General features: G+C 47.2%; 1 protein-coding gene across 1 annotated transcript in view; it reads right to left on the bottom strand.

Annotated features, from left to right (window-relative positions):
* The window catches only part of CFAP299 (cilia and flagella associated protein 299), a 349,756-nt gene that overhangs the window by 19,636 nt on the left and 318,101 nt on the right, over window positions 1–12,019 (bottom strand). The window contains exon 6 of the mRNA XM_058193437.1: window positions 10,955–11,077. Within this exon, the coding sequence (XP_058049420.1) occupies window positions 10,955–11,077 (123 nt within the window). The remainder of the gene's footprint in view (window positions 1–10,954; window positions 11,078–12,019) is intronic.

Raw genomic sequence — 12,019 nt, 5'->3', positions numbered from 1 at the left:
ATTTTCAGCATCTTATTCCCCAAAGGCTGTGCAGATTAAGCCAAGGTTTCCTACTTTTCCTACTTTTCTAATCGCTAATTTTTCTAAGTACTAATTTTACCAAAGATGGAGGGTATTGCTTTTCTTTTCAGGCACTAAATTGGTCCGCCAAAGGGGCCTCCAACAACAAATATTCACTCTGAGCTCTTTCTTGTTGTATCTTAGGGATTGGGGGGAGGGGGTTGGGGGGCACAGAGAACTTTTGAGTGTATCTTTCCTGAACACACATTTGGGCCTGCTAATTTGATTTTAATATATATATTCCTCCTTTATTATTTTTACAAATGATGTAGAAAACATATCCTGCATGCCTTCTTCCTCCTATTTTCTCCACAGCAACAATCCTGTGAGGGAGAAAACATCATTGGCCCAAAGTCACCCAGCCAGTTTTCACAGCTGAAGTGGGACTAGGACTCACAGTTCTAGCCTGGTGCTTAACCACTAGACCAGGGGTCTCCAACCTTGGCAACTTTAAGACTTGTGGACTTCAAAGCTTTGCTGGCTGAGGGATTCTGGGAATTGAAGTCCACAAGTCTTAAAGTTGTCAAGGTTGGAGACCCCTGCACTAGACCAAATTGGTCCAAAATACTAGATTCAAATACATACAGGTCCTTCCTTCCTTCCTTCCTTCCTTCCTTCCTTCCTTCCTTCCTTCCTTCCTTCCTTCCTTCCTTCCTTCCTCTATATCAGGGATCTCCAACTGTTCTGTTTCCCTCCCCCAATACTCCCAACAAAGAGTCAGTCAAAGGCCTCCTCTTCTACTTTATTTACATAGATTTACATAGATTTACTTTCATGAAAACCTTTGAAAGGCTAGTGCTTTCCTACCTGAAATCCATCACGGATCCGCTGTTAGACCCCTTGCAATTTGCATACCGAGCAAATAGATCAACAGATGATGCTGTTAATATGGCTCTGCACTACATCCTACAACATCTTGAGTCTCCAAAGACCTATGCAAGGGTCCTTTTTGTAGACTTTAGTTCAGCATTCAATACCATCATTCCAGACATCCTTCTAACTAAGCTAAACCAGCTACAGGTACCGGAACAGACTTGTAAGTGGATCACAAGCTTCCTAACAAACAGGAAGCAGCAGGTGAAGCTAAGCAAGATCACATCAAATACCTGTACAATTAGCACAGGGCCCCCCCAAGGCTGTGTGCTCTCCCCACTTCTCTTCTCTCTGTATACCAATGACTGCATCTCCAATGATCCATCTGTTAAGCTACTGAAGTTTGCAGATGACACAACAGTGATTGGTCTCATTATGACGAATCCGCATATAGACGTAGAGATCGAACGACTAGCCTTGTGGTGCAACCAAAACAATCTGGAACTGAACACACTCAAAACCGTAGAAATGGTGGTAGACTTTAGGAGAAACCCTTCCATACTTCCACCTCTCACAATACTTGACAACACAGTATCAACAGTAGAAACCTTCAAATTTCTAGGTTCTATCATATCGCAAGATCTCAAATGGACAGCTAACATCAAAAACATCATTAAAAAAGGACAACAAAGAATGTTCTTTCTGCGCCAACTCAGTAAGCTCAAACTGCCCAAGGAGCTGCTGATCCAATTCTACAGAGGAATTATTGAGTCTGTCATTTGCACCTCTATAACTGTCTGGTTCGGTTCTGCAACCCAACAGGAAAGACACAGACTTCAGAGGATAATTAGAACTGCAGAAAAAATAATTGCTACCAACCTGCCTTCCATTGAGGACCTGTATACTGCATGAATCAAGAAGAGGGCTGTGAAAATATTTACAGATCCCTCACATCCTGGACATAAACTGTTTCAACTCCTACCCTCAAAACGACGCTATAGAGCACTGCACACCAGAACAACTAGACACAAGAACAGTTTTTTCCTGAAGGCCATCACTCTGTTAAACAAATAATTCCCTCAACACTGTCAGACTATTTACTGAATCTGCACTACTATTAATCGTTTCATAGTTCCCATCACCAATCTCTTTCCACTTATGACTGTATGACTATAACTTGTTGCTGGCAATCCTTATGATTTATATTGATATATTGACCATCAATTGTGTTGTAAATGTCATACCTTGATGAACATATCTTTTCTTTTATGTACACTGAAAGCATATGCACCAAGACAAATTCCTTGTGTGTCCAATCACACTTGGCCAATAAAATTCTATTCTATTCTAGATAAATGTCCTGGCCACGTCTACCCACGGGCCTGCCAAGTTTCTGGAGATAACGAGGAAATTATAGATAAGGCCAGAATTACTCACGAATATATTCTTCCCTCCATTGATACAGTTTGCCCGCGCAAATTCATTGCTTTGTCCAAGACAAAAAACCAGGAAGTCCCGCCTCCTATTTATAGTCTCTGCAGATGTCACTGCATGACCATCATTCCTTGGCTTTATCCCAACGCTGTTTCTGCTGCGCGCGCCGGTCACGTCTGCGCAGTCTTGCATCACTCCAAAACTGTTCTTGGGGCGTTGCCAAATCAGAAGAAGGCTCGAGAGAATCAGGCCTTGCCGGCCCCTCCTCCTCCCTTTGAGTGGGTGTCAGGGAGGGAAAGGGCCCAAGAGAAGCAGGGCTTGCCAGGTCTTCTCCCTCACTTTCTGAATCATCCGAGTCCAGGAGTCCGGGTCCAGGAACCTGAGTCACAACACCAACCGTGGCAACTTTAAGACTTGTGGACTTCAACTTCAAGTCTTAAAGTTGCCAAGGTTGGAGACCCCTGCTCTATATTAATTTCTATTATTTTTTTTTACTTTTGTTTTTAAAACTTTTAATAAAATTATATATTAAAATTAAAATCATATATTTCCCCCATGCCATCACGCTGCTAAACAACTAATTCCCACAACACTGCCAAACTGTCTAAAAAGGCAGTATTACCATCATTATTCTCATCTATTCTCATCATCTATTTTTATCTGGTAATAATAATCATCTCATTATCCTCATCATCTATTACCTGTCTCTGTATCTTCTTATGACTATAACTCTGTTGCTTTTCACTATTGTAGTATGTACATTGAGAGATAACGCACCCGAAATAAATTCCTTGTGTGTCTAATTTCACTTGCCCAATAAAGAATTCTATTTCTATTTCTAAAAATCCCTTGGAAAGGGGGAAACAGCTTTTGGAGAATAGTTTTTTTATGTAAAACCTCGCTGAAGTTGTAGTTTTGCAGCAAAGGTGGGCTTCACATAGTTTAAAAACTGGTTCGCCCAGAATCGAAAATGTAAGCGTGTGTGTGCGCGCTCTCACTTCACTCTCGTGCACCTTGCACACATGCGCATTGCATCAAAAACACGCCGACTGTATGAGACAGGATAGCACCAGGGTGGGTGGGCAGGCCCAGCCACTGGCCATAACTACTGGTTTGCCCGAACTGGTCAGAACCGGCTGAATCCCGCCCCTGTTTTGCAGGGTTATGCAGGCAATGGTTGCACCTGGAGATGAAGCTTCTGTCTGTTCTCCCAGTCCTTTTATTACTGGAACATCTGCTGCTATGGGTCTAATATTCCCGATCCCTATTCAAATTTCAAGACTAGCAGGGTGTCGTGTCCCACTCCTCCGCTGACGGCTGGGTCCGGGAAATCCGAATCAGGCGTGCCTCTGCAGCTCTGCCCAAAGTCCTAGCAAAGTCCTCAGAGCAGGCAGGAGACCAGTAAGTGACTTCAGCAAGATAAGTTTGACTTTTGCCTGACTCAGAGACTGCCAGAAAGTAGCTCCTTTATATAGGCCATGGGGTGTGGCTCCATGACTCAGCACTCATTAAGGCCTGCCCCTCCCTTCCCTCTGTTGCCTCCGCCTCTCCAATCTTCTGATGCGAGGGTCACTCCAATCAGCTGTTCTTGGGAGTAAACCCTCCTCAGGCTCACCTGCTGTGGATGAGGGGGAGGGGTCTAGCTGCTCCGTTTGCCTGGGCATGGAGTCAGGGCTGGGGCAGGGAGATGCTCCTTCTTCTGCAGTTTGTGGGGGCATGGAGCCAGGACTTGGGCCGGAAGGCATACATTCCTCAGTGTTGGGGAGCAGGTAAGAAGGCCCCGGCTGCTCTGAGGGCGGGCAAGACACAACACTGGGATTCAGCAGGGTTTAACTCAAGGATTAACACCAGACAATAAATCAAGCAGTAAACAATAACTTCATCAAAGAATTATCAACTCAGACAAATGATGAAGCTATAAACAACAACCTAATCAAAGAATTATGAAGGAGAAAACAACACCCACAGCAGGACCAACTACTATATACCCCCGTTTCCCCGAAAATAGGACTGGGTCTTATTTACTTTTGGGCCCTAAAATAAGCACTAGGGCTTATTTTCGGGGGGCAGGGTCTTATTTTTTCCCCATGTATGGGAAGCCCACTTCTTATTCTGTCCCCCTCGCCTCAATCTGGTGACTTAATTAGCCGGCAACTATCAACTTCTGGCAGCAAACTAGTGAGCATCTGCCAAGTGTCTCTGTTATCTCTCTTGCTGCCGATGAGTCAACCAGGAACAAACAGTACTTCAGCGCTAGTTAAGCAGTTGATTTGCTTGCCACGAAGGGGTATAGCAGCCCTTGCTGCTTTTATATCCTGTGGGGTGTGGCTCCATGACTCAGCACTTCCTAGGCCTGCCCCACCCCTGCTTCTGTTGTTTCCGCCTTTCCTGCCTACGAAACCTAGGGTCCAGCCAGGCCTGATTGCCATCAGCCAGGTCTGGAGGCGTAGTCTGGGGGGGGGGAAGAGTCAGGGGACGGAGGCCTCGTTATCTCCTTTACCTGGCCTGCCTCTGGCTCCAGGGAAGCTGGTGCTCCAGAGGTAAGTCCTGATGGCCCTTCCCCCTCACTTTCTGAGTCACTTTCTGGGCGGGGCCCCGGCTCAGGGGGGGGCGCAGACACAACACTTCTGCTTGCTCACAGTGGAGTAGGAAGACACTCGGTGTGCCAGTGCCATTGCCGTGAGACGCAGATTGTGGAGCTGCCCCACGTGCCCCACACCGACTTACCGCAGGACCCCTGCAGCCAGGCCATCCAGCAGTCCAGTTCAGCAGGAACACGCATGGCCACTGGCCCACTTCTGCTTGCTTGTGGCCGTAATAGGGTAGGAGGCCAGAATAGGAGGCCGAGCGACACGCCGGTGCTGTGGCCAAGAGGTGAGGCGGAGGGGGTGCAGACCAACTACTGTCTCACACACCCCACGCCAGCTTTCCTCAGGGCCCCCAAAGCCAGGCCATCCACATCCCGACACCTGTGTTGCCTGGGAGCCGCGGCACCACCACACCATTTGGCCTCCTGCTCCATTTTGGTCACAAGCAAGAAGAAGAAGTGGGGTGGCGGCCATGTGGGCTCCTGCTGCACATGGCTGCCAGGGCTGCTGCTGCGAGGCAGGTGTCAGGGTGTGGCCCTGCATGACCGTAGGGGCCCTGCATGGGGCAGCTCCACCAACACCCCATCTCACCTCGTGGCTGTGGCACTACGAGCAACCACATGGAATGGATGGATGGCCAGCTGTGCAAGCTCTTAATAGCAATAGCAATAGCACTTAGACTTATCTACCACTTCACAGTACTTTTACAGCCCTCTCTAAGTGGTTTACAGAGTGAGCCTCTTGCCCTCAACAATCTGGGTCCTCATTTTATCAACTTCGGAAGGATGGAAGGCTGAGTCAACCTTGAGCTGGTGAGATTTGAACTGCCAAACTGCAACTAGCAGTCAGCTAAAGTAGCCTGCAGTGCTGCACTCTAACCACTGCGCCACCTCAGCTTATTTTGGGAGTAGGGGTTATATTGGGTCCATGCCTAAAACATGCTAGGGCTTATTTTCTGGATAGGGTTTATTTTTGGGGAAACAGGATATAAACCCCACTTCCTTCTAGCACTGAAGATGTTACCAAGTCAGATAACTAACCATCTGCAAGCACAATCAAGGACAACCTAAATCATTTTTCACTGTTAGGCTTGTGTTTTAGATTCTAAGCCCCATATATCTGGGTTCATAAATCAGGTTCTCTTTCCAAAGACGGCCCTTACCCACTTCCATTAGTCTAACACAAACTTGTTTAGGATTGTACGTAGCCTTGGGTTTTATATCATTCAAGGGCAGTGTCCATTTTAGGTTTGATAGGATGTCTAGGGCCAAGAATTCCTACCACTGTCTTGGAGACTTTGTTTGCATGATTGTTTAGATCAGGGGTGAAATCTACCAGTTCGGACTGGTTTGGCTGAACTGGTAGCGGCGGGTGGTTCGGAGAACCGGTAGCGACGGCAGCATGAGGCTCCGCCCACCCGCCCGGTCGTTGTTCCTTCCTGGTTTCAACCAGGAAGTAACCTGTTTTTTACCCTCTGCTCATGTGCAGAAGGGTTTGCGCATGCGCAGAGGGTCCGCGTGCGCACATGACACGGTACATGCACTTCCAAACTGGTAAGGGAAGGGAAATAAATTTCACCCCTGGTTTAGACCTGAGGTCTCCAAACCTGGCAACTTTAAGATATGCACGCTTCCATTCCCAGAATTCCTCAGCCAGCATGCTGAAGAAAAGCCTGGCTGGCTGGGGAATTTTGGGAGTGGAAGTCCACAAGTCTTTAGAGTTGCCAAGTTTTGGAGACCTCCAGTTTGGATCTCAAGAAGGGAACAACAGGTGTTTCTCCTGCGCCTTCTGAGCTGGCCCAAGCTTTCTTGTAAGTGGGGCAAGGACAAAGCTTTGCCTCTCCCTCAATCCCTCTGCGTTCGTTAGCCAATAGACAGCTACAGGAAATGGCAGAGAAGTAAACAGAGGTTTGGCGAGCAAATCAAGCAGATATTTGGAACCTCTGCCTAGAGCAACTGAAGCTTAGCGGGATCAGTTGCCAGATGCAAACCTTGAGGCTCTGCCTGAAGCTCGAGGATGGAATGCAAAATAAAATAAAATAATCACAGGCTTGCCGGCAGCTACACACAGCTTTGCAGGCCACAGGCAGGAAGTTGGCAGATCCAACACTTCCAAGTGGTTTCCTAAGGGTCACTCTGTGCTGCGTGGCCGTACAAACCAACTGTAAAACAGAGGGAAGTGGGATGTTTTCTCCAGGTGGAAGCGCTGGAGGCCGCAAGTAGTCAAAGCAGCAGCTGCACCATCGTAGAGCCCCATTTGCCTCACCAATGTTGGAAGAAAAATATCCAGGTCCAATTCCAAGTCAGGAGAAAGGCACTGGGGACCAAATGGCGGGTGGAGGCTGATTGGAAAGAGGGTCCATTTGTTGATGAAGCAGAACCACCAAGGACGTGTGATTCTGGGTAGCTGACCACATGGAGCTGAGGGTGAGGAGTTTTTATACCTTCTCTTGGGCTTTGCAGTTGAGCTTCCTGTTCCTGGGCAAAAACATGTATTCTATTGGCTGTTGACATACTCCATGAAGCCATATACAAATCCTAGGAGTTTGTCTGAGCTACGTTTGGTTGAAGTTTGGGCTGATGCAATGAAGGGACTTGTTGGGAAATTCCTATTGTGACTGAGGGCTAATCTTACCTTTGTTCAGACCTTGCTGCAGGGAATTTTTGCCTATGAATAGAGCTAAGTAGCTCTTTATCTCAAGTGCTGACATCTGCTGTGGGCAGTTAAGGAAGGGAGCTGCTTTCTGTCTCCAAGAGCATATTTCTGCCTTTAGGGAAATATAATATTCTGCCTTTTTAATGTTTCCTAAAATATTTCATTCTTCTAGGAGAGAGGTGGGTGACAACTTTCTACACCAGATATATCTTTTCTTTCTTAAGTGGAATCAGTAGCAGATTTGAACAGTGGGTCCAGTTCTCCAGCCAACTTTAGGAGTTGTACTTGGATTTCCTAAGAACACTTGGAGAACCTTTCCTGGCTGTAGGTTAGTCTTTTGTAACCTTGGCAAAATGTGATGGTCAACTCTCAAAATTCTTAGCAACGACCTACTAGTTGGAGTTCTAGACTCTGGATCTAGACCAGGGGTCCCCAACCCCTGGTCCTGCTGTGGTCCACCAGCAGCCTGCGGAGCTGGCAAGGGAGTCAGACAGCAATGAGGCTGAGGAAGAATATGGGCCAGTCCTGGAGGCTGGGGAGGGTGGGGCCAAGGCCATCGCGAGTGAGGTGCGGACTCTGGAGCCTACAGAGGCTGACAGTAGTGAGGCAGAGGAACAGGAGGAGCCTGTTCCTAATGCACGCCTGAGAAGAGCTGCCAGAAGGCAAGAGCACCTCAAGCAAAGAGGACGACTCGGGAGTAGGGCCAAGAGATGATTGGCCCCTCCCATAAGGCTTAAAAGACCAGCAACGGCGTTTGGGCTCTTTGCTGGAAAACAATGTTGATAGCTTCGTCTTGTTGCATTTATTTCTGTATCGATGTCTTCTGAACTTTTGCCAAGAAAGGCCTTTGGCAGTTTGCCTAATTGGACCAAGGTTGGTGATAGGACTGAGAAATTTGTGTTGGGGGGAATTTGCTTTAATTTAGTTGGACTACGCTGAGAATGAAGTAATTCTCAGCTGTTCGATTAAAGTTTGTTTGTTTTTACACTGACTGAGGTTCCTACTACCTACTTGGGCCTGGGTCACAACAGGTCCGTGGACTGGCACCAGTCCGCGGTGTACCAGAAACCAGGCAAACAAGAAAAGCCCCATTAGCAGGATGCATGCAGCACACAAAATCACATCTCCTTCGGTCCAAAGAAAATCCCCTTCCACAGAACCAGTTCCTGGTGCCCAAAAGGTTGGTGGTGGGGGTGCTGATCTAGACTATGTTATCCAGTTGAGAATTGATCTATCAGACCTGAGGTCCATGAAGCGGTATGACCATTGGGCCCCTAGAGTTCTCCACATGCTTTTGCTGCCACCTAGTGAATATCTGGAGTTCTGCTGTTGAAGATCATATCTAACAAAATGAAATTTCACTGATGAGAAAAGGAAGGTTCTGTGCTTAGACAAGAAAAACCAAATGCATAGGTATAGAATAGGTGGTACCTGGCTCAACAGCGGTAACTGTGCAAGGAATCTAGGACTCCTAGTAGACAATCCCTTACATATGAGCCAGCAGTGTGTTGCCAATGCAATAGAAAAAATGCTTTTAAAGGGTTCTGGCGATCAGGCAACTCAGCTGGGATCGCTAGAACCCTTTAAAAGCATTTTTTCTACAACCTCTTTGGCTGAAGAGGTTGTAGAAAAAATGCTTTTAAAGGGTTCTGGCAATCCCAGCTGAGTTGCCTGATCACCAGAACCCTTTAAAAGCATTTTTACAGCCTCTTCGGCCGAAGAGGTTGCAGAAAAAATTGCTTTTAAAGGGTTCTAGCGATCCCAGCTGAGTTGCCTGATCGTTTTACATTTCACCCCTGGCCTAGGCTATAAAAAGATTGCCAAGACTCTGAAACTGAGCTGCAGCACAGGGGCCAAGACTATACAGCTGTTTAACAGAACAGGTTCCACTCAGAACAGGTGTTGTGGCCCACCAGCAGCCAGCAAAGCTGGCAGCAGAGTCGGAAAAGTGAGGAGGTGGGCCAGTCCTGGAGTCTGGGGAAGGCTTGGATGAGGGCTCTGAGTCGGAGGCAGAGTGGGGGCCATCTGATAGTTCTTTGCTGCCTCTGGAGTCTCCGGAGTCTGACATCAGTAAGGCAGAAGAACAACGTGAGTGTTCTGTTTCCCTCCCCCAATACTCCCAACAAAGAGTCAGTCAAAGGCCTCCTCTTCTACTTTATTTACATAGATAAATGCCCTGGCCACGTCTACCCATGGGCCTGCCACGTTTTTAGAGATGAGGAAATTATAGATAAGGCCAGAATTACTCACGAATATATTCTTCCCTCCATTGATACAGTTTGCCCGCGCAAATTCATTGCTTTGTCCAAGACAAAAAACCAGGAAGTCCCGCCTCCTATTTATAGTCTCTGCAGATGTCACTGCATGACCATCATTCCTTGGCTTTATTCCAATGCTTCTTCTGCTGCGCGCGCCGGTCACGTCTGCGCAGTCTTGCATCACTCCAAAACTGTTCTTGGGGCGTTGCCAAATCAGAAGAAGGCTCGAGAGAATCAGGCCTTGCCGGCCCCTCCTCCTCCCTTTGAGTGGGTGCCAGGGAGGGAGAGGGCCCAAGAGAAGCAGGGCTTGCCAGGTCTTCTCCCTCACTTTCTGAATCATCCGAGTCCAGGAGTCCGGGTCCAGGGACCTGGGTCACAACAGTGAGCCTATTCCCAGTGTACGCATGTGCAGAGCTGCCAGAAGACAGGAACAATTAAGAAAACAGGGTCGACTTGGGAATAAGGCTTGGAGATGATTGGCCCCTCCCATAAGACATAAAAGGGAAGCAAACGGGACATGAGCTTTTGCAGGAAGCAATTAGTTCACCTGGTTTGTAAAAGCTTTGGGAAAGTTCTGGTTGACTCTGTGCTAAGTTTGGCCTTGTCCTGCGTGTGGCAATTAGTTCTCTGGCAACATTCCAAGGGAGATAAGGTGGGTGTTTGTAAACACTCCCCTGAAAGACTGTTTGAGAAGCCTTTCGGACTGGGAATGACAATAATTCACAGCCGTATGAATAAAAGAGGTTTGCTGGGACTAAGATTGTGCTGTATACTTTCTAAGGAAGCCTAGGTCAGAACAACAGGCCTCGCCATGGTTGACCAAAGAAGTTGAGTGCCCATGCTCAGCGTTACATTGTAGCCAAGCGTCATTTCTTAAGTATTGTCACATGAAAAGGTATACTTAAATATTTACAAAATGTGAGGGGGTGTACTCACTTCTGTGACATACTGTAAATAGATTAGACGCTATTTTGTGCTGAGCAAACCTCTTCTGGAAAACAGCGAAGGACCGGCTTTCAGTGCCTCTGCCAATGAAAAACATATTAGAGATAAAGACCATATGTGTCTCTGAGGCACAGATACACGGAGATAAGCAATATGTTTGAAGGATCTAAAAAAAATAAATATCTAAGGCAGCATTATTACCTTGGGATCCACATTAATGATCTTCCTGTCAGACTTGTTCTTAAAGAGTAAGCCACATGCGTTTTCTGCAACCACCTGGTAGTTTGGGCTTGAATTCATGCAGCAGAGGTTTCGGTCCCAGTTCTTATCTTAAAAACTTCCAGTGTTGGAGCATTCACAACTTCTGAAGGCAAGCAATTCCACTTATTGATTGTTCTAACTTGTCAGGAAATTTCTCCTGAGTTCTAGGTTGCTTCTTTCCTTGATCAGTTTCCACCCATTGCTTCTTGTTCTACTCTCAGGTGCTTTGGAGAATAGTTTGACTCCCTCTTCTTTGTGGCAACCCCTGAGATATTGGAACACTGCTACCACTCCTCTAGTCCTTCTTTTCATTAAACTAGACATACCCAGTTCCTGCAACTGTTCTTCGTATGTTTTAGCCTCCAGTCCAGTGGTGGGTTTCAATTTTTTTTACTACCAGTTCTGTGGGTATGGCTTGGTGGGCATGGCAAGGCTTGGTGGGCGTGGCAGGGGAAGGATACTGAAAAATCTCCATTCTGTCCCCACTCCAGGGGAAGGTTACTGCAAAATCCCCATTTCCTCCCATCAGCTGGGACTTGGGAGGCAGAGAATAGATGGGTCTGGGCCAGTCACAGGTGGTATTTATCGGTTCTCTGAACTACTCAAAATTTCCGCTACTGGTTCTACAGAACTGGTCAGAACCTGCTGAAACCCACCTCTGCTCCAGTCCCCTAATCATCTTTGTTGCTCTTCTCCGCATTCTTTCTCTGCGCCCTTTCCTCCATCACCTTCCACAAGACAGTCAGCTCAAAAGGTTCTCCCAGGCTCCTACCAGTTCTATTCTATTCTATTCTGATTTCTGATTCTGAGGCCTCCTGTGCCCATCTTTTCCCCTTATAACCCTGATCACCTAAACCCAAGTGAGACATTGTGTTTGCCTGATATGAGCATTACAAATGATCAAGGTGGCCAGTGAATCCCTAAGAACCTTGTGGAGCAGGAGTGTGAAACTCAAGGCCTGAGGGCTGGAGCCGGCCCGAGGGGTGCTTAGATCTGGCCCGCGGA

This window comes from Ahaetulla prasina, chromosome 8, assembly GCF_028640845.1.
Source record: "Ahaetulla prasina isolate Xishuangbanna chromosome 8, ASM2864084v1, whole genome shotgun sequence".
NCBI lineage: Eukaryota > Metazoa > Chordata > Lepidosauria > Squamata > Colubridae > Ahaetulla > Ahaetulla prasina.
This window is presented reverse-complemented; position numbering and strand designations above follow the sequence as displayed.